This window comes from Ursus arctos, unplaced genomic scaffold (genome assembly GCF_023065955.2).
Source record: "Ursus arctos isolate Adak ecotype North America unplaced genomic scaffold, UrsArc2.0 scaffold_24, whole genome shotgun sequence".
Lineage (NCBI taxonomy): Eukaryota > Metazoa > Chordata > Mammalia > Carnivora > Ursidae > Ursus > Ursus arctos.
Window position 1 is genome coordinate 1145157 of NW_026622919.1, and position 27281 is coordinate 1172437.

The 27281-nt window shown below is 63.6% G+C and overlaps 1 protein-coding gene across 11 annotated transcripts; it reads right to left on the minus strand.

Moving 5' to 3' along the window:
* Nucleotides 1–971: 971 nt before the first annotated feature.
* On the minus strand, nucleotides 972–26506 carry ASPSCR1 (ASPSCR1 tether for SLC2A4, UBX domain containing). Of its 11 annotated transcripts, none has more exons than XM_057317979.1 (17): nucleotides 26099–26116; nucleotides 25363–25418; nucleotides 24993–25088; nucleotides 23968–24082; nucleotides 22297–22397; nucleotides 15108–15165; nucleotides 14058–14131; nucleotides 13382–13778; nucleotides 7112–7251; nucleotides 6814–6895; nucleotides 6394–6460; nucleotides 5581–5643; nucleotides 4981–5033; nucleotides 1693–1744; nucleotides 1400–1469; nucleotides 1147–1322; nucleotides 972–1069 (listed from the first exon to the last, which is right to left on the minus strand). In XM_057317979.1, the coding sequence occupies exons 4-17, from the start codon at nucleotides 24007–24009 to the stop codon at nucleotides 1056–1058; spliced, it is 1389 nt and encodes a 462-aa protein (XP_057173962.1). In that variant the 5' UTR covers nucleotides 24010–24082; nucleotides 24993–25088; nucleotides 25363–25418; nucleotides 26099–26116; the 3' UTR covers nucleotides 972–1055. The 11 variants fall into 11 exon arrangements, with proteins under 11 accessions (XP_057173962.1, XP_057173958.1, XP_057173961.1 ...); XM_057317975.1 differs by lacking the exon at nucleotides 26099–26116 and adding an exon at nucleotides 25840–26092; XM_057317978.1 differs by lacking the exon at nucleotides 26099–26116 and adding an exon at nucleotides 25574–25833.
* Between the last annotated feature and the right edge of the window lie 775 nt (nucleotides 26507–27281).

The following is a 27281-nucleotide window of genomic DNA, read 5'->3' on the forward strand; positions in this document are numbered from 1 at the left end:
TGTGAGCGCCCTGCCAAGGGCCACAGCGAGGGCCAGTGAAACCTGAGCCCTCGCACATGTGGCTGCTCACTGGGAGCACGGACGATGCTCCTGCCACGGGATCCATGGCTGTGCGGCGGCCACTGGCCCGGAAATGTCGCTGTGGGCAGAGCCTGCTGGTGGAGACCGGCTGCCGGGCCCCTAGAGCTGCATGGGACCTGTCAGGAGCTTGGTCGGGTGGTATGGATGCCCTTGGATGGCCTCACCTCCCCCCCAGCCCCACCCTCTCCACCCTGCAGCACCCACCTTGCTTTAGCTCTGACACCTGCCCAGTGACTCTGCAGTCAGGGCACACAGAGCTGCAGAATGTCCCCTGGGGAGGGACAACAGCCGCCCCACCGACCACAGGGATCGGGAGGGACCTTGGAGGACCTCCGGGGGCAGCCTCGCCCACAGCTGAGCAGGGCACGGCTGGGGAGCAAGACTGCCCTCCCAGATTTAGCCCCACTGGCTCCTTCCTGCACCCCTTCCCATGCTGGCCCCCCAACTCTCCTCTCCCACCCCTCTCCTCGGGGAGTCTCGGGGCTTCAAAGCGCTGGGGGCATGTGGAAGTGATTAGACCTGAAGGGAAGGCTGGCAAGAACCTGTGCCCCACAGCCACTGAGAAGTGTGCTCAGATCAGGGGGTGCGGGGGCACCAGCCTGCCCTCCACAGGTGTCCTCCCAGTCCTTCCGGTCCTGATGCCCTGGGCTAGGGCAGCCCTGCCTACACACAGCCAGGCGCTAACGCCTGGGGCCTTTCTCACACTTGGGTCCTCACAGGAGAAATAATTTGTGCTGTTAATTAAGTGTCCTCAGGGAGGACACCTGTGCCTTTATTCATAAGCGCGAGATCCCAGTGAGCGGCACCCCCCCAGGTCCAGACCAGCTGCAGGATCAATGGGCCCAGGGGACAGCGGGACCCCTTTCTGGAGAAAGGACGACAGGAGTATCTCGAGCAGCTCACACCTTTATTCTTGCTCAGGGTGGAGAGGGGTCCTGTGGCCGGCAGAGAGGGCACATCCAGGCTGGTGGCACTCACCTCTTGCTGGCTGCAATGCAAACACCAGGATGACCTCAGGGTCCCTGCGTCGGCAGCCCCTCCCTCTGCTGTGCCCTGCTACGGTACCTGGCAGCTTCAGCCACTTGGGCACCTTGCCCAGATCCCTCCTGACCGGCGGGGCCATCCCGGTGCTGGGTTCAGGGAGCCCCACTGCCTCAGCCTCGGCAGTTGGCTCCAACTCAAGGGGTGCAGGGTCAGGGGCTGGCATCGGGGGTGGGGTTCCAGCAGCCCTGGACATGCACCTGCGGACAGAAGGCCGGGGTCCAGGATGGCTGACGCACTCTGGCAGGGGCTCTCCCTCCCCACTGCCGGCACTCACCTGGCCACCAGCACATCAGCTGCAGATGGGGAGACCGTATGTTCCAGCAGCCGAGGCTCCAGGAAGAGGCCTGTGAGACACCGAGCCCACCCTCAGGCCATGGTGGGGACCCCCCCGCCCACTGTTGCTCTGCTCTGAGAGGGGATGGGGTCCCAGCAGGTGGCTGTCCTGGCACTAGGGTATCGGGCAGAGATCTCCCCCCAGACTGGAAGCAGCTATTCTAGGGTATATGATGAGCCAGGACATGGCCCAGGGCCGGCCAACCATGGGCAAAGAGAAGGGCCCCCACCCACCTGTTGGTTCCTCTGCTCCAAAGTGCACAAGGGCTGCAGGGAAGAGATCTGCCTATAGGGAGAACAGGAGGCAGCTCAGGGCCCCAGGCGGGCACCATGGATGGGCAAAGGACACATGGGATGGATGGGGGCGCTGCACTCCACTTTTGTGGTGGCCTTTGTGGACTGCACGTGAAGCTAGGGGCACTCACGGGGAGCAGGGCTCCACGGACGAGGGTCACAGCCCCAGCCAGGTCCCTTCAGCAAGTGCAGTCTGCTGCGCAGTGCCCCCATGAGCTGCCCCCAGCCCAGCTCTACCAGTCCACCCTCTGGCACCAATCCCAGTGCAAGCCAGGGCGGCTGGGAGACCACAAGGGACCCTCCAGGAGCCAGCCCCAAGCACCAGATAAACAGGAAGCTCCTGTACTGTGTGCACGCTGGCTTCTAATGACCTCTTCTCCTGCCTGCTCGGCTCCTAGGGGAGCCAGGCCTGCAAGCCCCCACCCTCAGCAGAGACTGCGAGAGGCCGACAGGTCAGAGATGAAAGTGGGCACAGAGAACGTGGGGAGGGGGGCCAGGGAGGTACAGAGAGGAAAAACGGGCAGTGCGGATCAAAGAACAGAGAGCGAGGGTCTGCCTGCAGGCTCAGGGCCCCTTGGCTGCCCAGGCCCAGGCGTGGGGAGTGGGGCGGCTCCTGGAGCCACAGGGCTTTGAGAGTCCTGGGCAGGGAGGTGCTACCCAGGTCAGCAACCTTGAGAGCTTGCTACCCAAGACCCCGAGAGCCCACACTGGAGTTCCCTGACTGCACTCCTGGTAGTGACGTGGTAGGGAAGAGCCAGGGCCAGGCGGTATGAAGCTCCGCCCACAGGACGAGGATTAGGGTGGTGGCGGTGTTGCCGCTGCACTGGGGACCACGCTCCCCACCCCACGAGGCCAGGAACTGCCTCTCCTGAGTCTCCTTCCCTGGCGGGAGCGGGGGAAGCAGGATTCCTGCTCAGATGTGGGTCAAGGATGGGTCCTCATGTGCCCTGGAGGCCCACCCAGCAGGGGGCTAAACTGAGCTGCAGAATCAAGGCTGCAGGCAGGGACCCCAGAGTCCACCCCTCTCGCCTCTGCACCTGAGGGGGACCATGGCCGCAAGCCCTAAAGCTGGCCAGAGGGTCCCCGTCCTCTGCCCTCAGTGGAAGGGGCAGCCACCAGGTGAACCCTTCCGCTCCGCTCTCTTGGAGGAAGCTTCAAAGGCCAAGCCCAGGAGCATGGAGACCAAGGCCGGGAACAGGGCAGATCTGAAAACCCCACACCCCATCCTGGGATCAAAGCCTCATTCAGAGGCACTGCCTGCACCAGGGCCCTGAAGGCACCAGATGCCGGGGAGCAGGAAGGGGGCACAGGGACCACAGTGCCCGACTCTCCCCGGGAGCCCCAGGTTGGCTGACCCTCCGGGCACCACAGCCACTCTCAGAGAGTACCAGAATGTTCCGCCTGGCAGGGCAGCCTGGGGGCTGCAGGGCTTCAAGCCTCGAAGGACCCCTCTCACCAGCCAGGAGTCCTCCGGGGCCCTTGGGGCACCTCCTCTGGACCCCAGACTCCCACTAGAACTACCCCACTCGCTTGCTGGCATCTTCGGGATTCCACCCAAACAAGGGGGGAGTGGCAGCACAGCAGGCCGCCGTAACCCCCAGGAAGGAGACTCTACCCCTCTGTTCAGGCAGAGAAGATCTATGCAGATTGTGGCCATCTTTAGGACCTGCTCTGGCTGACCCCTGGACCCTTCATGAGGCCGAGGACAGGGGTGTCCCTGAGGCTCAGGACAGCACCAGCAATGAAGGAAGCAGACCTGACAGGCACCGGGGGTGCCTGTGCCCACCAACTGCACCCCCACCTCCCTCCACACCCTTGTCCGCAGTCCCACCATCCCCAGCACTCCCTTTCCTGGTCCAGTGGCCAAAAGGGGCAGCTGGGCCGCCGTCCCTCACACCTACCCCAAGCTGTCACTCTCTGGGGCTCAGGACTGGCCCCCTGACAGCCTCCCGGGCAGCCAGCAGCCAGAGAACAGCCCTGCCAGGGACATGAAAGCCGGCGGCTTCCGCGCCCACGCCTGCTCACCCACACAGGGAGGAAGGCTTCCTTCCCCGAGCCCTGCCAGCTCTCTGATCGCGGGCGGGCGGGGACGCCACCCCGCGCGGGGGCCCCTGCAGCTCCAGGCGGAGCTGACAGATGAAGGGAGACAGCTGCTGGTAGCAAGGGGCAGAGTGTCCCCAGGAATCAGGCCGGTCGGGCAGGAGGACAGGCGGCACCCCAGGGCTCCTAATGGGGGGGGTGGGGCTGGGCACTGGTCCCCCTCCATCACAAAGCATCTCCTAAATTCAATGTTTATCAAAAGGCTGGCCAGCGAGGAAGGGAGGGAAGGAGGCAGGGCAGGATGGAGGAAGAGGCCCAGTGCCTCTGGGGCTCCCAGGGGCTGAGAAGGGGTAGCTCGTGGCAGGGGGGCGGGGGGGGGCAGCGCCCTGCTCCTGCCCACTCTGACTCCTTTCCTTGGTGAGCTTCCAGCCTCTGCGGGGTCTTGCCCCATGACCCCCACAATGGTGGCAGCCCCAGGCAGGAGGCAGACCCCCTCGCCCCGCTCAGACCTATGCAGGGCCCGCCAGCCAGTTAACAAGGCCCAGCCTCTGGTACTAATTAAAATATCTGAGAAGACTTTGAAGAGGAAACCATTAGGCCAGAGGGCTGGGGAGGCCCCAGGCTACCCTCCCAGGGGCAAAGGGACAGGACATTCCTCCTGGATCTGGAAGGTAGCCCCGGCAGGGCAGGGCGCCTCACCTTCACAAGCTCTGGGGGCCACAGGGAGGGTCGGGCAGAAGCAGACACCAGCTAGTGGGGGGGTGCAGCACGCATTCCCGGCAGAGGCCTCGGGGTCCGGGGAAAAGGCAGAGGGAGGGAAGTAGGCCGAGCAGCAGCCCTTGGAGCCTGGGGCCAAACTAGCCTCCAGCTGCCACCCCAGGGCCCTGCAGGCAGCCAGACACCTGCAGGTGAGGCCTCCGGGGGCCCCTCTCGCCCGGACCCCAGGCAGGGCGCTTTGCGGCCTGCGGGCCGTCTGGCTCAGGAAGGCTGGCAGCCAGCCGGGTAGGCCCCTCCCCGCCGGGGCAGGAAGCGGAGCAGGCTGGAAAGCCCCAGCATCAGCTTCAGAGGTGTTCTGCCCCCCAGCCCCCTGGGGCCACCCGGCTACAAGGCATCATTATCCTTTCGACCGAGGCACACCCTCCAGCACCTGTACCCCCGTCCCCCCGCACCCCACCAGAGTGCCGGTACCTGAAAGAGGGTCAGCGTGGGGTCATCCAGGACGATTTTTGGAGGAGTGATGACTGCAAAGAGATAACTTGTCTGGGCCAGGAAGCACCTTGCCCCCCACCCCTTGCCCACAATCCCCAGGGAAGACAGGCCTGAGGTGGAAGGGGAGGCCCAGGGCCCACAGCCTCAGCTGGGGTGTTTCCAAGGAGCCCCCTCAGCTCACAGCCCTCTGCCCACCTCTCTGCTGCTACAAAAACCCTGGCAGGGGGCTTAGGGCCTGGGACGGACAGACCCACAGGGAGCCCGGGCCCCACCCAGTTCCCTGTGCAGCCCAGGGGCCCGACTCCCTTGGAGGCGGAAGGTCCCAGGAGCCCGGGAGAGAGGAGCCAGGCTGCACACAGAGGGTGCAGGGGTGCTGAGGTGGGGCAAAAGCCAACCTCCCTTCCCAATTCCCACGGTCCGTGGACTTGTCCTCAGACACCAGCAGGACTCACATGGTTGGGACCTGCCCACCACGATGTTTCTAGGGGGAAAGCGGCTTCAAGCCCCAGCTGGGAGGGGTGGGGGTCCCTGACGCCCGGACGCCACCCGGCTGTGTGCAGCAGGCCCAGGAGAACTCACACAGGCAGAAGGGCAGCTCGGGGTTCCCCAGGTGGCTTCTCACGAAGGCGTGCAGATCCCCCACTGCAGGAGCAGGGGCCGGTAAGCAGAGCTCCGCGGACCGGCGCGGCCCCCCAGACCCACTCCAGGGCTGGCCACATTCTGGGATGGGACAAGCTGGGGCCCACCCCTGCACAAACCCCCGCTACCCTACAGGCCCGGGCCGCCCCGGGCAGCTTACCGCCTCTTAGTACAGGACAGCGCACCCACCCTCAGGCCAAATCAAGGCCCCAGGGGCAAAAATCCAAGCTTGTTCCTTCCACAGTCTTCCGAGATGCTCGGCCTGGCTAGGCCCCCACCCTGCTGCAGGAGTGTCCCTCCCTTTGCCTCTTACCCTGCCCACTATCCTATCCTGAGCTCTGCCCTAGGGAGGCCCTCGTAGTCTTGGGCACAGATCACGAAGGACCTCATTCAGGACTGACGGCACTGCCGCGTTCCTTCTGGGCTGCCACCACAAGCCTGAGACCCCTGCTGTTGGGGGGGCGGCCGGGATGGGAGAGTGTTGGGCCTACCCGTCCTCTGGGCATTCCTCTGTCTCACCTGTGCCCTGAACAGGTGGACGCATGGGGGCACCCAGCACCTGGGCTCCCCAGCCCTGTGCCCAACCCCCCGACATGCTCTGCAAGCTCACGGCCTGCCCCACAGAGACGGCAACAACCCAGAACACCCGTGACCCCCAAAGGCCAGGCAGCCGCAGTCCCGTGGTCGGGAAGAAAGAAGCCAGGAGGGGCTCAGAGAGCCCCCCACTCCAGACGCCCACGCGGGGCTGTTTACCTGTCTCGTTAGGGCGGAAGAAACCCTGCAGGATGTAGCGGTCAGGGAACAGGACCCTCAGGACCACCTGGGCCACAAGGAGGCAACGTGTCAGCACGAATGGCCAAAGCCCGGTCCCACCGTACCCCTAGGCCCACGATGGGCAGGCCCCCTGACCCAGGCCAGAAGATGCTGGGGCAGAGGGCCAGACACCACCCGGCCCCGGCCATCCCTGGCCTGCTCCCTGCCCTGCTGGACACGGGGGGCTGGTCAAGTATCGCCGGGCGCGTTTGTGAAAACACATCGTCTGTGTCTGTCATGAGACCAGGCGCACTGGTGATAACCATGGCTGCGCAGGCCTGGCGGGAAGCACAGGTACCCCAGCCAGGGGCGCGGGACGAGGCCTGCGTTCGTTGCAGGAGCCACACTCAGTCTCCCTACCTTAGGGTAGCGCTCCAGCTTCTCCCTCATCTGAGCCTCCCTGAAAGCCTTGGTCACTAAGGGTGCTTCCTCCAGGCGCTTCCTGCAGGGGCAGTGGGTTGGGGCGTGAAGGTCTGCGGTCTCCGTGGCCAACCCAAGTGGGGGCCCCCACACACCCACCCTGGGATCTGTGGGCTGCTCCCCCACACAGGGCCAGATGGGACGGGGGTACCCTGCCTAAACCCCTGTACCCCGAGATGTGCTACTGAAAACGTGGGAGCAGGGAGACGCCGACAGGGACGCTGACGGGCACACCCACCGCTCACTCTTGAGCTGGGCCAAGCGTCTCCTCACATCATCCACGGTCACTTCGAAGAACTCGTCCGGCAGCTCTGCAGGCCAGGCCTGAAGCAGCTCTTCCAGGTCGGGGTGGCACACCACGGGGTCCCGATCCACTGGCTGGGTGGGCAGAGGGCTCGGCTGACACAGGCCCCCCGGAGCCCAGGCTCCTGACTGGGGGCTGGGTCGCCCAGGCCTCACAGCTGGAGAGGCCACACAGACCCCCAAGGCCAAGCCTGTACCCTCACTGGCTGCCCCCGTCAGCCCATGGCCAGGGCCAGGTGGCCAGGACTGGAAACCCTCCTTCCATGCATACTGCTCAGCCACACAGACACAGAGACCCTCACTCCCCAGCAGGACACGGGGCCCAGAGGGCTCAGCGCAGCCAGGCCAGGCCAGCCAGGCACCCTCGCTGTTGGGGGGCTTGGGAGTGGGCTGAGGGACAGCCTGGCAGGGCCAGCCTTCACCAGCAGCTCCTGTGCTCACTTCCTGTCTCCACGGGAGTCTCCCACTAAGAGGCCTAAGGAGCTGCCTATTATCAGGGTCCCCCAAACAGAGAGCAAACTCGGAGAGCAGCACCCTGGTTGAGGCCACGTCAGGGGCTACCCAAGACGGCAGGGGAAGCAACAGCCCCCAAATTAGAGGTTTGGCAGAAACCTGCCAGCCACTAGCCCCACGGCCTGGCTGTCCCCAGTCCACCCTCTGACCATCCCCCAGGGATGCAGAAAGGGACAGCATCACTCCTAATTGGCAGTGATGAGGACGAGGAGGATGAAGGAAATTGAGAGGCAGGGCTTGCTTGGCCCAAGGCGCCTCGGGGGCGGGGGGGGGGGGGCGCGATTGCCAGCGTGAATCGCGCGACCAAGGGGATGGGACACCTCTTGGCACCATGGCTGCCGTGGGGCTGGGCCTGACCGAGATATGCAAGTTCTGGCCCAAGAGGCCCCCCTCTGCCCTCCACTGTCCACCTCCTCCTCTCTGTACCAGGCTGCGGGCCTAGCAGGCTCGGGGAGCGTCCTTCCCCAGTGGACCCTCCTACAGCCGTCCCCACAGCCCGTCCTGCTCTGCAGGCAGACTCACTGCCCTGGGGATGACACACCTGCTGGGGTCTCCAGGGCTAACTCCCCAGCCACACCCGAGGCCTGGACCGCCCACCCTGGCAGGGCTTAGGTCCCTGCGGTCCAGCGAGCGCCCAGCAGCACCAGGCCTCACAATGCAGCTCTCCCCCAGTGAAGGGAGGTGGGCTCTTGTCAGGAAGCCCCTCGGACCTGGAGGCACGGGGGCAGAGCAGCCGCAAGGGGCTGGCTGAAGCTCCAGCAGCAGGGCCTGTAGGTGGCCGGCAGAGGCCCCTGGGGGCTGCCCCTTCGAAGCCACAAGGCTCCTGCACTACTGCGGGCAGTCTACACCAGAGCTTTTTATGACAAGATGCCAGGCGCCAGGCTGCCCCCCACAGCCACGGCGCCTGCATTCCAGAAAGGCCAAGAGCTGGCCTGGGCGCCTGGGGCGGGGTGTTGGGGGAGCGAGGGCAGGACATGGATGTGCCTGACTGGGAACGGCCGTGTTCACGAGTGCCAGGCCCCCGGGCACTCAAGCACGAAGCCCGCAGGCTAACGCGCAGCTGAGGCCACCCCGTCACGGTCTCTACCTTGGAGGACCCGGCCGCGGGCGCACGAGTCGCCCTGAGAACCCAGCCAGCCAGTGGCGTGCAGTCCCTGGCACTGCACGGAGTCTGAGCGCTCAGACCTGGCTGGCGAAGCCAGTCCCAGGGAGTGCTGCCCACTAGGTTTTCGCGGTCCTCTTGGGCACTTCCAGGGCCCGGCCTGGGGTGGCCAGAGGGCTGCAGGCTGCCAGCAGTGCCGATGACCCCAAGGCCCACGGCCTGCTCCCCAGGTCATTTCCACAACAGGGGACACAGGACCCACCGTCTCCACGCTGCTCAGGGGCCATGGACTCTCGGTCAGAAAACAGAACAGACAAAATCCTTCTGGGTTTGGATCTACTTTTGACTCCTTCTCTCCTCCTGTGTCTCACTCTGTTCCAGAAACCTGTCTGTCACACAGAAGCCAAGAGCTGGGCCCCATGCAGGAACCAGAGGGCTGGGAAACAGCCACCAGCAGAGCCCGGGGTCAGACCACCTGATGTCCTGGCCCCAGGCAGGCCCTGTCCCAAAGGAACAGACCAAAGTCCGCGGCTGGGCTGCTAGAAGTACCACCCTACTGCCCAATGATGGAGGAAGAAGGCAGGCAGCTTCAAACACCTCCGCTTGGCCTTCCCCAGGAGAGCATTTCCACAGCAGAGAAGAGGGGCTGGGGTGGGGAGGGAGCTGGGGAGGTTAGAGCCAGGCAGCCGCCAGGCTGAGCCCTGGTCCTGCTCATGCCCACGCTCTGCCAGCAACCCGCCCTCTTCTGCCGTTCCTTCTCCCGCCGTTCCTGGTCCCGGCAGTCCCTACACACAGCTCCCGCCCTAGGCAGGTTTAGGGAGAAGTTTCTGGATGGAGAGCACAGCATCCGCAGAGAAAGAGAGCACATGTGGCGGCAGCCGTGAGGGAGAGCTATGGCGGAACAGAGGACAGGTGGACAGAGAGTGAGCAGGACAGGTCAACGGTCATAACGCTGTCTGCAAAGTGGGCAACACTGACCAGGAGCCCCGGGGGCATATGAGAGGGGCAGGAGCACCCTCTGTGGGTGATGACGGGCCAAGGCTGGACAGATGCTGGAAGACACACAGCCCATTCAGAGATAGGGACACGGACCCCGAGCACCGGCTGTGGCCAGCCGGCGGAAGATGCCCTGTTTCGCCACGATGGGACACGGGAGGGAAACCGCAGAGGAGGCTGTGGGGTCTTGACTGCCCTTGGCCCCACACCAGGCTTGGTGCGGCCGAAGGCAAAGCTTGGCACCGGTGTGGAGGGTCAGGAAGGCCAAGCAGGCCGGGCGCTGGGCCGACACCAGCCTGCAGCAGCCTCGCGAGTGGCCAAGCATCCAGCGGGCACCCGGGTCCCCTCCTGTCGGAAGTGGCCTCACCGCTGCTAAGGGTTCATTTTCTTGACAGTAATTTTCCGGGACGTGATGACACACAGAGAAAAAAATGTAAAAACGATTTGGGGGTGACCTCAACCCCAGATTTTCCAGCTTTCCTGTGAGGGCTCTTGTTTTTCTCCCCCGCTCCCAGCCCAGACTGTCCTCTGACAATGGTCTTTGGTCAGAGGGAATGTGAAGCGTTTCCCCTTGAGGCTTGGAGCTTAAATGAATCAGGACGCGAGGGCCGCAGGCCAAACCCTCCTACTTACTCACAGGGCCGGCGCCCGGCGCCCTCCGCAGGGCTGAGCCAGAGGGCGAGGCCAGGCCGGGTCCCGCGAACTACCGAGAACACCGAGCAGAGGAAACGGGAGAACGGGGGAGCTGAGCACAGCACAGGGCGAAGCTGAGGCCCCCACACGCCCGCGGCGTGGACGAGACACGTGAGCTCCACAAAGTACTGAAATCAGCAAGTGCGAGGTGTGGCACGGGGCCTCCTCACTCACAGGCCTGGCAACTGCCCTGAGGAGCCCAGAGAGACACACAGCATGAGGTCAGCAAGCCACGGAGGGGAGGACACCCACGTGGTGGGAACAGCCCCAGAGAGCCCTTGGGTCCAATCAGGGCGGGGGCCTGAAGACAAAGCCCTCCAGGCCCCACCGACACAAGGCCGCCTGGCCCTGCCTGGCCAGCTCTGGGCATCCAACGCACCCCACGTGCTCATTCTCCACTACGGTGTGCAGGCTGGGCACGTCTCCCCCAAATCCGGCCGGGGCAGAGACAGCTGGAGGGCACCTGCCATGTGACTCAACCAGCACCTTCCGAGCCACGACCTATCTGCCACCCGGCCTTGGTGGCATTCCGATCAAGGCCACGGCTGTGCCTCTTGGGCTGCTGGAGCCTGGGGGCAGCCATAAACACGGACCACATATGACAAGGGCCAGTTTGAAGCGTGCCCTGAGCCCACACATGGGGGACAGCAGGGCATGCTCATGGAAGGATGTTATGAGAGGTGCCCCAGGACGAGAGGAGGAGGGCAGCAAGGGGCACCGCTCACAATCTGCTCTGACCCCCAGGCCCTGGCCCCATGTGCTCTAAACCTGCTCGCAAACCAGGGAGCAGGGATGGCCAGAGGCCAGGCTGACACCTGCCTTGAGATAGAAGCACCAAGGAGGTCCCAGGCCTGTGTCTAAGGCCAAGCCCTGCAGGGTGAGGGGCAGGCAGGGGGCACTGCCGTCAGCCACCTGCCCCACTCCGGGCATCGGGGCCTTTGATCAGAGACCCCCATACCGGCTTGGGGGGGGTGGTGCCTGCTGGGATTGCGGCCCAGCCGCGCACAGAGCGCACAGGGCTGCAGGGTGGCCTCCTGGGCCGACGGAAGGACTTCAAAGGGCAGGCCAGGGGCCGCCGGGCAGCCCCAGCCTCTCCCCGCACCCGGCTCTGATGGCCAGTAAAACTACCTTCTAATAATTAATGTTTTGACATCAAAGGCAAGAGCCGCCTGGGTCTGTAAACCATCCCAGTTCTCAGCCGAGGACCTGCCTGTATTTTATCCTGTCTCTTCTGACTCTTTATTTAAACCCAAAACCACACACAGGCGAAACATTAATGGGAAACTTGGAAACTCCTTTTGATTACCAAAGTGTACCTTTGAAGTTCCCCCAAAAGTTCCGTTTTTGTTCCCTTCTTCCCTCCCCCCCAGGGCTGAAAAGGGACACAAAGCAGACACCATGTGGCCGGCGAGCCCTCCGGGTGTGGGGCTGTTAGTGACAAGAGGCACGAGGCAGGCAGGCAGGCGGGCGGGGGACGCTCCACAATCAACCAGCTGCTGGGGCGCCCAGATCAAAGGCACACGCTGCTGGCGGCCAGGCGGCCCCTCCCTGGGACCCCTCCTGCCCGGGGGCCCAGGTTCAGAGCCCGGGGAGGCACTGGGATCCTATGCCCAGATAGCAACCACCTATGAGACAGCACAAGCCCAGACCCTCCCCAAATGTCCACGGGGCTGTAGGCAGCTTGCCAAGAGATCCAGAGAGCCAGGGCCTGCCCGGGCCAGCAGGAGCCAATGGCCCACAAGCCACATGCCCTGAGTCCTCAGTGCCTTCAGGGTGGGAGAAGGGACAGCCAGCCCTGGCCCTGGGGCCCAGGCCCCAAATACAGGAATTCCCAGGAAGAGCAGGCCCGGATGGAGTCACACCCCCAGGATGGGCTCACCCCAGCACGCAGGCCTGCTTTCGGCCACTGATTCTGGGCCCAGGTCACAGAAGCCAGGACAGTGGGAACTGCGGCTGAGTTTCTGACACGGGCCACACACCAGCATGGGGGCCAGGACACCACCACCACCACCTCCCCAGGACGGACGGTCATGAGGCTCGGGACTGGCTCAGCCCCCCCGCCGCCTTCCCCACCCACCGCCCCGCCCCTCTGACAGCACGCAGGCTGTCCACGGCGGGCCTTCCCCACCCACCGCCCCGCCCCTCTGACAGCACGCAGGCTGTCCACGGCCGGGCCTTCCCCACCCACCGCCCCCGCAGGTGCCCCGACCCTCCACCCTCCCCAGACGTGCAACCTGGAAGCAAGGACCTGAGATAGACGGGATGCAAGTGGGCGTGCCCCCGCACCAAGACAGGCTGCTTTCCTCGTGAACTACAGACGCACAACGCGCAACTGAACCGTTCCCTCCGACTTACAGTGAGGCTGTTAGAGGACGTACGTCACCCAAACCGGATTGCTCCCTGGAATGCAAGGATGGCGCGATGGCGGGGGGGGGGGGGGGTCTACCCAAAACCTCACCAGCTGAATGAACTGAAGGAAAGCGGCCTGACCTGCACACCCACTAGCTAGCCGCAGGAGACCGCCAACCAGATGCAGGGACCTCAGCTCAGGAATACGGACAGCACGGGACAAGCGATGCCAAAGCGACCTTCGAGTCAAAAGCTGGTCAACAGGCTGGCCCAGGCACAAGGGTGGAGGGCGACAGCTCCGAGGCACTGCCTGGGACAGGGGCGCTCAGAGCCCACACAGACACAGGTGGGCCCTCCTGGCTGTGATTGTGCTCACAGGGACACATGAGTTCATCAAAACCCATCACACTACGTCTCAAACGATGCCTCAATGAAATTAAGACAAAACAATCACTTCCCAGAGAAGATGAACACGCACCCACCCACCTGCCACATCCCCAGGCTACCTGCGCTCAGGAGGAAGGACCCCCCCACACCCAGCCCACTCCTTACCGGCTCTGGCTCTGGCCGGGGCTCCTGGCCAGGCTTCGACTTCTTCGGCTTGGAGGGGCCTCCGGGGCTGGAGAAGGACTTGGGCAATTTGACTGAGGGCGACATCAGAGACTTGGCCAACCCGGAGGAGCCCCCCAGGCGCTGCCCCCCACCTGAGAAAGGAACAAAGGGGGCGGGGGCAGGCTCCTTGGAGATCTGCTTGGCTTGAGCGTCCACACGGCTGGCCCCGGAGATGCCGGCTTCATCCTGATGGCTCACGTCCCCCTGGCTGAGCCCTGCGGAGTCCAGTGGAAGCAGAGGGCTGCCGGCTGCCTGGTCGGCCGACAGGGAGGAGGTTGGGCTTCCTGGGGCTTTGCTCCGGGAGACCCCAGCAGAGCTGCATGGCTTCATGGCAAACCTGAGGGTGCGGATGCAGAAGGCGAGTGACCCCAACAGAGTGCCCCCCTGCCTGGGTCTCACGGCCCCTCCTCTGGCAACGACCACACCAACCGCAGCCCCCCAAAGGTGCTGCCAGCCCCTGCCCCACCAGCCAGCCACCGTGGCACAGGCCCCTGGGCAGGCTAGGGCCCCTGATCGAGGGGAGAAGGCCACGGTGGGGCACATTTCCTCTGTCACTCTTCCCTGTTTCCCTTCAGACCCCGTTTCCCCACGCAACATGAGTCCGAGGTTCCCCCACCTGATGATGGCACTGCCCCCCGTGAGGCCTAGGGACTTGAGCGTCGTGGCCTGCAAGGAGGCTCTGCCAGCCACCTGTGAGGAGGGAACAGGACACACGGCTGACCCCTCGTGGACAGCATTCCCCCACCCGGCCGCCCCGGACAAGGGCACCTCACGCTGGCTCCCTCGGCCTGAGCACGGTCACCGCTGGCCCCCGGGGTGGACACCGGCTCCTAACAGGCTCGGGTCCTGCTTCCCGCACCCCAACCTGCACCCGAGCATTTGTTGGCTGGTCTGCAGCCACCTCCCCCACTCCACTCACGGCCTGGGCGGGCACGGCTCAGGACCGAGTTAGTCACATCTGGCCCGCTGACCACCTCTGTGGGCTGACCTGACCACGATGGCCTCGATCCAGGCCCACGTGCCCCAGGCCCAGCGTCTGTCTCCTCTGGGGGAAGAGGTGTCCCGCCAGGTCCCCCCCACCAACAGCCCTGGGACCCCTGCCCCTCACAGCCCTGTGTCGGCGAACCTCGAGCAGGGATAAATAGATGGGCAGGTCCCGTCCACACCAGGGCCCCTTGGGGACAGTGGCCACCCAGGGCCAGGGAAGGGCACTTGGCCAGGGTCAAAACAAAAAGTCCCTGTGAGATAGGGGACCCAGCGCCAGGAGGGTCCCCATCACGGGCGGGCGGGTGGGGACAGGCGACGCCCGCACCGTGCTGCACTCGGTTTTGAAAAAGATCAAAACATGAGCAAAAAGCAAATATTTATTAAAATGAAACCACTTTTGTGCCTCTCAGGCTTTGAGAGACGCTGGGAAAACAAACAGGGCGTCGAGGAGGTTTGGGGAGCAGCCCGGGCAGCCCGTGGTTAGCGCCAACGGAGCCGGCACTCTGCTTTTTTCCATGAAACACATCACGCTTTCAGAGGCGGTCTCCCCGCCGCTGCTTTGAAGGCGGGTCTGAGAGAGTGAATTTTCCAGATTGGAAAGCGGGGCCGGGCCGTGTGGTGACTTGGGGGCGGGCGGTGGGGCGCGGGCCAGGCGGGCGGGGCCGGGCCGCTCACCTACCTCGTCCCTCATGTACACACAGACCGGGCTCGCCTCGCACGGCCGCTCCAGGCACTCCCTGCGGGGGGCAAGGAAACCTCACAGGCCGCTGCGGGTGCCCTCAGAGAGCACCCCCAGGGCGGCCTGGCAGGACAGCGGGGCCAGGCCCACCCTAGCCATCTCAGGGCCACCAGGAGGCAGCGGCCAGCCACTGGCGGGGAGCCACCTGCCCAAAGGGCTTGGTGTTTCCCAGCCTCGCGGCTCAGAGCGGCACCAGCCACCTCCCAGATGTGCCTGGGCTCACGGTCAAGAGCGGGGGTCAACCATGAGAAAGAAGCCCGGAGCCCTGGGATCGAGGCTTCTATCTGAAGCCATCCCCCAAGAGCACTGCTGACCGCTGCAGCGCCAGGAGCAGCTCGGGGCAGGCATCCATTACGCGGACTCCGGGGGGACAGGCTGGGTCCATGAGGCCACAAGCACAGGACACCCCGCACCCCACTGGGGCTGTGCCGGGGGCAGAGAGCACTGGTCTTCCTGAAGACCCGAGCCGCACGGGGGCATGTCGGCCTGCAGCCTGCACCCGGGGCAAGACGGGCCGTGATGCATGAGGACAGCGGTGATGCCCCTCGGGCAGCACGTCCACACGGTCGAGCAGCACAGGGCTCCCAACAGCGGCTGAAATCAGCGTCACCAGGAAGTCAAAGTAAAGGCTGTGGCAGACATGGGCGTTGGCGTGGCAGGCAGTACGCTCACACAGGCCGGGCACCAGGGCAACGCGGGGGCAGACGGACAGGAAACACCACGGATGCTCCACAAAGACGTGTCCCCATCATCCGGAGACACCACACAGACCGGATGTCCCCACGCCTCAACACCGTCATCCAGGTCACCACGGGCCATAGCACCTTCCCTCTTCTCCTGGAGGTCATGCTCGCCTCATAAGCAGGACCCCGAGACGCAAGGGAAGAGCCCCCCGGAAGCGCAGCTGGACAGGGAGGAGACCGGGTACACACACGCTCGCACACACACCTGCTCCCATACACGCCCACACAACCTGACCCCAACCCCTGATCCGTGGCCCTGTGCTGACCGTGGAGGTCACAGGGTGCAGGCCGGCTGACCCTGGCCTTGAAGCCCTTCAACTGCGGGTGCCACAGGGAGGGGACGATCACCCGTGTTTCCTAACACGTCACTGTAACATCAGCCCCCGGAAACGCCCATTCGAGACCACACCTGGAGGGCCGCATCCGGTCCCCCTCCTCCAAGCAGGGCGGACCTGAGGGGCAGGACCCACCTGAGCGGGAGGCCTGGAGTGACGTCAAGCCACGCGGCGCTGCCCCATCAGGACTCGCAGCTTAACACGCAGACGGGGCTGGGACCAGAATGCTCAGAGCTGAGCTGGTGACCAGAAGCAGCAGGGCCTCCAGCCGCACACAGATATCCTGGACAAGCGGCTGCCGGGGCCCCTCCCCCACCCCACCCCCGGGGACCCGGGAACCCAGTCCTCTGGCTCGGTTCGGCATGGTATTCCCCCGCCCCGCCCATTTGCTTGCAGGGCTTGCTTTTGCGTGCTGCCCAGAGTGGAGACCCACAATCCAGAGCTAGCTACCGGGACCCGTGGAGGAGGGGCAGCCCTGTTGCCTCCCAACACCCCCACAGGAAGGTGGGGGGGCCCGTCGGCTAACATCCCCCCGTGGAGCTCACCCCGTGCTCTCCTCACACCCACGCCTACGAAGCAGCTGCCCCCCAGACAAGGCCGCCCGCCGCGACCAGAGCCATGCAGCGGGCTGGCCATGGAAGGCATGACCTTGCGGGCACAGCGGAGCGTGGGAGCGCCCACCAAGACCCCCTGAGCCCAGGCCTCAGGAAAAGAGAGGACCCCAAAAGGGGTCCCCGGCCCTACACTCTTCTACTGAAGACCAGACAGAGGGAAGTGAAGGAACCTCAGTCAAGGGAGATGTGTCCAGCAGACAAGATCCTGGGGCCAGAGAGAAAGAGGGGGGTCCTGGAACCACCTAGACTCAGAGAGCTAGCTGAGCACACGCTGGCTGAGCTGACAGCCACCACGCTCGAGTGGCCCTCTGTGCGCTCTCAGGACCTCTGGCCGGGCGTGCTTTCTCCAAGTCCTTCTCTGGGCACCTGATACCGTGATGGGGACCACAGACCACACACCTACAGACGAGCAGACGAGCAGACGAGCAGAGCAGCGCCCGGGAAGGCCTGCCTGCCTCGGTGCCCTCCAGGCCCCTGGACATCAAACGCCAGCCCGGCTTTGATGTGCGTCTCCTCCAGAGGGATCAGATTCCCTGTGTGGGGATCTGAGGGAAGGCCTGTAAACAAGCCAGGGGAGGGGTGCCCGCAATGGCTTCCAGACCTTCCCAGCCAATGAGCAGAGCTCTCCCTCCAAGAACAGCGGACTGGGGGTGGTCCAGAGCTTCAGCCGGCCAGAGCTCCCTGCAACGGAGACCTCACCAAAGCCCCAAGACTCTTGGAGGAAGCTGGGCCAAGGGCCTCCTGAGGACGACCCCTGTGACCCGACCTGCTCCCATGGCCCAGGCTGAGCCGCAGGCGTCACTCAAGGCCGGGCCTCCTGCGGAGCCTCCGTGGGTGCCCGCCCGCCCCTCGTCAGACGTCGCCCCAAACCGGCAGGATGATGCCAGCAGACCTGCTCCTCTGGTCAGGCCCGAGGCCAGTGGGGACGCCGGGCAGGGCCGAGGTGCTGCTGCTGTCGGCTTTCCGGATGCTCTTCCCTCACCACAAACGTGCCGCCCCCACAGGCGTGAGACGTCCGTCCACCTGGGGCCAGCTCCCGGCAGGGCCGTGTGCCGGGGGGGCAAGCCAGGTATCTGGAGACCGTTCTATTTACCTCACCTATCTGGGCCCGGCCAGGACAGGCCGCTACAAACACAGGTGCTGCCTACACAAGCCTGGTGCCTCTGAGTCCCCACCCCGGAACAGAAACCAACCCAAGCAACAGAGCTGCGGCTTCAGTCTCAGCTGCCACCGGGAGGCCCAGCCCGAGGGGCCAGGCGACACGTACCCCAACACAGAGATGAGGTTACGACTGGAGGGAGCCACAGGGTCCCCTCCTCCAGGGAGGACTGAGCAGGGGCAGTTTCAAGAGGGAAGTTTCCTTTCCTTCCCAAGGAAAGATGGGGCACGGTGGCCAAGAACTCTGAGTGAACACCCTCCTCAGCGTGACCATGGGCTGGTCCCCAAGCTCACAGGCAGCCCGCTCTGCAGCCCACTGTGCCCCAGGGTCACACACCCTGAGGGAAGCACGCGGACAGCCTGCCCTTCCCAGGGACGTCCGAAGCCCTGTTTCGTCCCAGTGAGATGGATGGCGCTGAGACAGCGCGGGCTCGGCCGCGAAGCCGGGACCCCGAGCACCAAGGAAGAGCCTAGCCCGGGAGTCGCAGGCCCAGAGCCCCTCTCCCAGCGGCCCTCCCTGCAGCAGACAGCTGAGAGTCCACGTGGAGGCCAGCACCATCTGCGGCTCCCAGCCCCATGTGGGCGCTAAGCACGTGCACGGCTGCAGCCCACAGGGAGGCCGCTCCAAGGGTGAGACACGCCAGATTTCAAAGCCCTCCATCCAACAAAGAATGTAAAAATATCTCATTTTCCTGTTAATCACATTTTCAAAGCCTAACGTTTTGGACACACTGAGTCAAGTCAATCATAATCCTAAAATTAATTGCACCTGTTCTCACTGTTCTTTTGATGTGGCTACCCAAAGGTCCGAATTACCTCTGTGGCCCACACGTGGGGCACAGGCGGCATGTCCAGTGGCCACTTAGTTGATCCAGATGCTGGTGGTCAGGGCAGGGCCACCGTGCAAAGGAGCCGCCACCTGCCCAACGGTGGGCCCGGGAGGCCGTGCTCCCCTCTGACGGCTCCCTGCCAAGCACAGCACCCCCGCTGCTCTCAGACGCTTCCTGAACGCATCAGAAAAACCAGCTTCCTGCTTATCCCACTCTGCGCGGACTTGGAATTCAGAGCTGCCAGCCCCCCCCCAGCACGGGAGCCGCTGTGGGTCAGGGTGTGTCGTCCCCCCGTGAGGATCCATCTGGCCACGCACGTGTCCACATCTGCAGTGTCCCTACGGTGGCGGGCCGCCCCCGCATGGCCCCAGTGCGCATCACCAGCTCATCAGCCGTGACCCAGGGCCGAAGACGCCACCTGCCCTTCCTCGCAGGAATCCCACTGTGTGGTTGGTGAACACCAGCTCCCACGAAAAGGCGCACAACCTTTGAGATGAAACTCAGCACAGGGCCTATCTGCTGACCTTGCATTCTCCCCCTAGAATGCACCGTCGGCGGGGACTGGGAGCCCAGACAGGCAGCCGGCCAGCCTGCTCCCGCTCTCTACGGGGCAGCCCCCAACTGCCTGGAGCCGGCGGCACGGCTGAGACCGTATCCGCACACCACAGCCGCAAAGCTGCAGACAGGCGCTGGGAGGACGCGTCTAGAGAGAGCCACGCAGAGAGGACGTAAATTCCACGCCGGCACGTTTGTGGACGCCCCGTGGCCAACCACAGCTGCCCAGCCCCTCCTGGTGCAAGCCAGCTTCTCCCAGGGTTTGTCTCCACCCCGTTCGGTTCCCGACACTCCGTCAGCAGTTTCCCCAGCTGGCCGGTCCGGAAAGGCCCCTCCTGAGAGGCTCCTCAACCGTTTCCACATCTAGCTCTGTCCCCCGACTGACCAGGGACCAGGTCCTGCGCGTCGACACAGGGGACACGGATTCCTTTAGGATTTCAGTTTCCAGTGCGGCTCATTTCATTTCTACTTGTACCTACTGGTGCCCCCTCTGGAGGGAGAGGGCGTCCTCACAGCACGGCGGCCAATGCCCTGCCTCCAGGCTCATCTCACCAGCCAGGCCCAGCTTCGAGAGCAGGGGCCTGGTATGTTCCCTCCCCCAGGCAGGACTCCTGGCCTGCATTCCCATCCAGCTCCTCCTGGTGGACCCTGCCTGCCCTTTGGTGGACCCGTCTCTGCAGCTTCCTCAGAGCACAGGCAAGGGGTAAACGTGTGACTTTCCAGGCATAGAATGGCTTTGTTCCATCCTCACCTCTGATACTTTGACAAATAGATAATTCTAGAATAAACACTTCTCCTACAGTTTTTGAAGGCACTGGTCAGCCACCTTCCCGGTGCTGTGGCTGACAGCCCAAGGCCCTTCTGCGGGCCTGCCATGTTTCTGAGCGTCAGGAACAGACCCTTCAACCCCAGCCCCGGCGCTTCACGGTGGGGCAGGGATCAGTCAGCCACAGCTGTGGGTCAAGTGCCACAAGCCCAGTCGTGTGTGCTGAAGTTCACAGGTCTGAGGACCTGCTGTCCTGCTCACTTGCCTGTGGAAGCCCCGGGGGCGGCGGGGGGTTCATGCTCACGTAATCCCCCCCGTTCTTGAAACAGCACCCCCAGTCCAGAGAGCCCTGAGGCTCACCGTCCCCAGAAAACCATCTCCAGGGCCAGCAGCACCAAGCCTGAGGGGAACTAAGGCCTCCTGCCTGCTTACGCCTTATCTATCACCCATCTTCCCCCTCTTGCCTCCTTGCCCAGCCATCGCCCACCCCACCCAGATCCGGTGCGGCCACTGCCTGGGCTCTGAGTTGTATCTTCATGAAATCCTTCAGTGTCGGTCTAGCCACCTTTTCGGAGGAAGACGAATGACACACTGTACTCCGTAAATTCTTCCTGCTTCTCGTTTCCGCTGCAAGGCCTTTGCACTTGCTGTCCCCTTGGCCCAGAAGGCTCCTTCCCAGATCTTGGTACAGCCGAGACCTCCCCCGCCACCCAGAAAATGTTGCCCCATGGCCTCCCAGGGTGCCATCCCTTCTCTGTGACATCGTCTTGTAGCTCTGTACACCTGCCAATCAGCTCCTGTGCCTGGCTCGGGGAGCTCGGGGAGCTCGGGGAGCTCGGGGAGGCCAGGCCCTGGCTGCCTACTGCAGCCCCACCTGGCCTGACAGGCCCAGACGAAAGAAGGACAAACAGACCCAGCCGCTGAGGGCAGGCACTCACAGCCCTGGAGCCTGAGCTTCGAGGAGCACCTCCTCCTCCGGCTGTCCTATCCTTCTTCCGAAAATGAGGGTAACAGAAGCCCGGCCTCACCCAGCTGACGGGAGGGAAGCCCAGGTCAGACGACAGGCACCACCAGCAGCACAGGGAGGCCACCACTGCTGACGACCACCAAAGCGGGGGCTTCCACGTCCTCCCTGGGGGCGCCAGAGGAGGAAGCAGAGGCTGGCTAAAGGAGAGGCAGCCCTGGCTGCCAGGGCCCAGGCACGGGGGAGCAGAAGGGAGCCACCTGGTCTTGGCACAGCAGCCCCAACAGCCACTCATTAAAGGGACCAGCACATCAGAAACGGGAAGAGGAACCCCCAACAGGACAATTCAGGTGGGAGGGCAGGAGTCGGCTGCTGGGGCAGCAGGGGCCGTGGGCACCACGATCAGACCCGGTCAGATGTCCTATGGCGAGGCAGGAGGGCCCTACCCGGAGTCCCCTCTTCCACAAAGACAAACCTCAGGGCAGGGCCTGTTCTCAGGACTGGAGACACAGTCACTCACCCCACTCTCACATCACCCTTGGGAGGCCCACAGACAGCAGACTAGCAGCCCAGAGCCACCCAGTGACCACCACACCCTCCCACGGTCCCTTCCAGTCCGCGGGCCAAGACTTTCACAACTGGATGAAGACTTCCGTGCCAAAATGACAGACCGAAAAGAAAAGCGCTGCCATTCTGACGCCCTCAGGATTAATATTTAAACCATTAACTACCAGACAGAAACTGACACGTTAAACACCATTAAGATTTTCTTTTTAAACGTGACCTGTTTTCACAATAAGGAAGTTTTATACCTAAAGCATTGGTCCACGGAAGGAGCCCAGGGCCCCGTTCCCCCCACTGCTCACCGAGACCCCCATAATGATAGAAACACGGCTCTGCCCTTCCAGGAGACACGGCCCCACTGTCAGGACAGGAAACCCAGTAAAAAAGATGAGCTGTGGGAAGCCAGCACCTGCTGGGGGCAGCTAATGAACAAGCGGCCTCGTCTCAAACCAGTCCTCTCACCAGGATCGCAGAGCCCAAAAGCCATGGCCTCGGGCCACAGCAAACCTCAGGGCTGTGGCTCTGGACCAGCCCCACTGACCCAGCAGCATCCTCTCTACACAGCGGGGCAGGGCCCAGAACCTGCTCGCCAACGCTCACCTGGTCTGTGCAAAATGGCTGAGAAGCTCCCAGAGCGTCTGGCCCGAGCAGAAAGTGTCTTGCAACCTAGAGCCATCATCCAGCTGCAGAGCAATGCGAACCTGGGGGTGCAGGCATAGGAAACCAGGTTAGGGGGGCGCCTGGGTGCTCAGTCGTTAAGCGTCTGCCTTCAGCTCAGGGCGTGATCATAGAGTCCTGGGATCGAGCCCCGCATCGGGGTCCCTGCTCCACTGGGAAGCCTGCTTCTCCCTCTCCCACTCCCCCGCTTGTGTTCCCTCTCTCGCTGGCTGTCTCTCTCTTTGTGTCAAATAAATAAATAAAATCTTAAAAAAAAAAAAAAAAAACAACAAAACCAGGTTAGGAAGAAAAGCAGCTGTCCCACCCTGGACCCACATCCGAGTCTCAGACCACAGGGAAGAGAGCCCTGTCCTTCGGGGCTCCTGGGATCTGTGGGCACGTGGGAAGCTGGCTCCTGGGGGTGAGCACGGCCCCCTGAACACTCTGCAAATGTCTGTTTGCCGCTGTCTTGTAAGTTACCGTCCTGGGGGTTAACCCGTCAGGTAGCAGCAGTTAGCAGTGTGCTATGTCTGCTGAGCTTTCTTCACAAACGACCTGCTCTTGCAGCTTTGTGGCTAACAACTACATCCGGGAGGAGGGACTTGGGTCTATAATCCAAAAGAAAAGAAATTCCTCTCTGGTCCCTCTGCCGAGTGACAGACACACTAGGGCATGCGTGCACAGAGCCCGGAGGCGAGCGTGTGTCTGACACCTGCGAGCACCTCCCTCAGCCCCACCTGTCACAGCCAAGTGCTGGGTCCCCAGTCCCACTACACTGCCGCTCTGGCCAGACACGCGGTCAAGTGCGCATCTGCACTGAATCCCAATCACAAAGGGGGAGTGCTCTGTGTGCAGGGGTAAGAGAATCTCCCTTCGACCCTAGCAACCTCACCAATCCAAGGGAAGTCAGAGTTCCTTCCACTCGAAAGCTGGACAACCACAGGCATAAAGGAAAAGAAGGATGCTGGGGCCGGTCCCCACCGCCCGAGTCCTGGTGGGCTCCAGAGAGCTAACTGACGTCCTCGGGGCCCGAGCTTCCTCACCTCTTGACAGGGACGGAGGCCGCCCTCCCTGCGGTGTCTGCAGGACCCACACAGACACACAGAAGTGGGCTACCGGCACTGTGGTGGTCTCCACCCACGATAACCGTGGGGTCGGCCGCTCAACCTCAGAACCTAAAAGTTACTGATCTGATAGAAAGCTGCAGGCCGTGGTCAGAGACTCGGGCCATGGTCCAGGGGTGAAGCCTGAGGCCCTGGGCCACGGTCCTCCTTCCAAAACTAGGCTGCTCGACATGCCACAGAACGCTCCAGGCTCCAACCGCTTGGCGACTAGAGTCATCAGGCTGGGCAAGTGCTGCTGCCAGACACAGAACAAGTACAAACTCAGAGCAAAGACTGAAAAGGCCCATTTCCAATCCACAGCTGAGCCCCGAACAGCAGCGCGGGTGTGGGGACACGGGCCGTGCCCAGCACACTGCCCTCCATTTACCCTCACGCTCCTCTGACAGCTGCAACAGACCGTCCCCTCTGCTCAGCATGCCGACACATCCTGCAGCCCCAACAGCCTGAAGCCAGAAACTGTACCGCTGGCCACTCCCTGAGAGCCACCTACCGTGTTCTCGGGCCCCTGGCGGATCCGGGAGATGGGCACCATCTCCAGCTTGGCATTGTTGGGCAGATTGGCAAATCTCCACTGGAGAGAGAGGTCAAGCACGTTCCTCTGAAACCTGCAAAACAGGCCACAGCTCATGGGCTGCCTGCAGACCCTAACACAGTCCAGCTTCCATACAGTGCCCGGCACAGCCGTGCTAGGAGCAGGGGACAAGCCAGGTGATGTACATGTCCATGCAGCAACTCCCCAGCCAGTGCCCCCAAGGCTGCAGGAACAGAGGTACAGTCTGCAAGCTTGCAGGGACAGAGCGGGTCCCTGTCTGCAGTGGGTCTTCCAATGGAAAGAGAAATGGGCACTGACTCAGCTTTGTGCATACAAGGACAGAAAGAGAGGGAGAAACCAGAAACGGGTCACCCTCTGAGGCAGACCAAGGGACTGCCCTCCCCCCTCCCCCATGTAAAGCAGCAACAGGCTGAAATACAGGCTCAGAAAATAAACACACACTCAGGGGTGACTGACAGGTATGCACCTAGCTCTGCTCGGAAAGTTCCAAATTGCTTCTGGCAGGTGTGTGTGTTTGGGGGGGGGGGGGACAAAAAAAGCACAGGGCTCTGTAACAGCATGCCAGGGGACAGCCAGCATGGAGCACAGCCCTGGGATTCTCAGCAGCAGGGGCAAGGCCCAAGAAAGCAGTCTCCCGCACCACAGGCTCCTCTCTGTCCCTGATGTGAAGACAGCCGTACCATTAAGACATGCTGCTAAGGTGAAAAACTCCTCAGGTGGGACAGAAAGCCATACCCTACCAAGACGGGGTTCTGACCCTTTTGTTGTTTAAGACCACTTGTGAATACGGTGGAAGCCCTCTCTCTAGAAAAATGCCCACACAAGAGACCCATGCAACTTCCTCTTGCCCTGAGAGCCCCACCAGGAACTTAACACAACCAAATGCACAAAAACCCTCTGCAGAGACCCCTAAAAAGACACAGCCACATCCTAACCCCCAGAGCCCAGGAATGTGACCTTACTTGAAAATAAGGACCTTGCAGATATAACTGAGTTAGGGATCTCGAGATGAGGTCATCCTGGATTGGGGTGGGCCCCTAAATCCAATGACAAGTGTCCTTATAGGAAACAGAAGAGGAAAAGACACACAACACAGAGGAAGAAGGCCACATGAGGAGGAGGCAGAGGCTGAGGGCAGCCACAAGCCAAGGAGCCCGGGAGCCACCAGAAGCTGGGAGAGATAAGGGAGGCTTCTCGCCTACAGTCTCGCAGGGAGTGTGGCCCTGCCCACGCCTTGATTTTGGGTTTCTCTGAGAAAATGAGCGTGTGGGCTCCAGCCCCCAGGCAGGGCACTGGGGAGGCGTGGACGGACTTGGACCCGAGCAAACTCACTTCAGATCGTATTCGCTGGGGTTGAAGTCCTGTCGCCGGCATGTGTCCTCCAGAACCTAGGAGTCAGACGACAGGCCTGTGAGCCACTGGGTCCGGCCTGGTGGCTGGGTTGGCAGGCACACAGTCCATCTCTCGATGAACTAACTGGCTTTGCCAGACAGAGCTTAGTACAGACCCCACGATGGACTGTCCACTCGGCAGATCCACACACCTCGCCTGCACCTCCTCCTCGCCCTGCCTCTCCTCACTGGGCCTGCCTCGTCTGTCGCCGGCCTGCGGGACAGCCCACCACCACAGACCTCTTGCTACACGCTTTGGGAACAGAGTTCAAACTCGGGCCCCACCGCCTGTAGGGCTTCACCGTCCTCTCCACGAGCCGCCGGCACAGACGGCTCCCCGCTTCTGGGCCCGGCGAGCACACTGCTCAGTCCGCCACCGCCCCACCCTGGGGGCGCCTCCCGGCACACCCCGGCGTACCCTCCCGGTACGCGCACCCGCCCCTGGACAGCGGGGCTCGAGAAGCCTTTCTCATGCAACAGCTGTCCCGGAGAAAGTGCAGCGCGTGACTCAGCAAATCAGTTTCCAGGCGCCAAGGCCGCACACCCGGGGGACACCCGGCCGGAGGACGCCCCGGGACGGGAACACGGCTCGGGGCTCTGCCGTGGACTCCGTAAGGAGGAAGGAGGTGCCGCCCCCCGACTCCCGCCAGCCCGACCCCAGCCCCATAGGGACCCACGGAGTCCCTGAGCCAGGAGCCCGGCGCGGGAAGGGGGCGGGCCCGCCGTACCAGGAGACCGCTCATTGGCCGCCGAGGGCCCCACCCCCTCAGGTCCCGCCCCCGTGGCCCTCCGGAGCCAACCGCAGGCGCGGACTCGGCGCCGCGCCCCCACCGCAGCCCGCCCGGCCGCCGCCGCTCGCCCGGCCGCCGCCGTCGCCGCCGCCGCACCTGCAGCAGCACGGTGCTCGGCGTCACCTTCACCGTGTGGCGCCGCCCGTTCGGGGCCAGCACCGACACCGCGGAGCCACCGCCGCCAGCCGGGGCCGCCATCTTCCGCTCACGTGACCCGCCGCCGCCGGCTCGGCGTCAAACCACCTTCTCTCTAACAGCCGGGCCGCACAGCCACGCGGGGGCGGGGCGGGGCCTGGGGGCGGAGCTCGCGCGCGCTTCCGGGCCCGCCCCGGCGTCCGGACCCCGCCCCCGGCCCGGGCCCCGCCCCCACGCGTTTGCGGATCCGCAGAGCGCCAGTGGCTCGCGTGGCCGGGCGCGGACATCCCAACGAGAGCCGCGTGGCTGCGGGCCGCGAGCTCGCGAGGCCTGGGCTCCGGGTCCCCGCCGGGCCACCGCGCCTCGCCGGCCTGGGCCTCGCTTGCCCTTCACCCCCGGCTCCAGCGCCCGCCCAGCTGCCCCCCCTTTCCTGCCTGCTGTCCCTCAGTCCCCAGTGGTCACCTCCGCCTTCGGCCCTGGGGGGTGGTGTGAAGGTCAGGGACCGGCTCAGGGTAAAGGCCGGCCACAGGCTCCAGACCAGAGAGAGTGCATTCGGTGAAAGCCTGGGACCAGCGTCCACACGCTCGGTGCTGGGCTCGCTGTAACCAGCGGCTGTTCCCTGAGCCAGAACTTGTTCGCGATTCCAGCCCGCCGCAGTGGTAGTCTGTGGAAGGTCGGGAGGGAGGGGCGCGTGGGATCCGACTACCCTCCTGCGTGGGTGCTGTCTCACCTCACCTCTCGCATACCCACGTACTGGAAAACACAGACACCTGCATGCATATGGAGGGAAACGGGAAAGGCTCAGGGTAGCTGCAGCTCTAGGGACACCCTCATAGTCCGGCCTCATGGTCCAGGGTCCAGGCACCAGTGCAATGCTCAGTGTGACCTGAGTGTCCCACTGAGCCCTCTCACCATCGGTGAGCCCCTCCCCTGA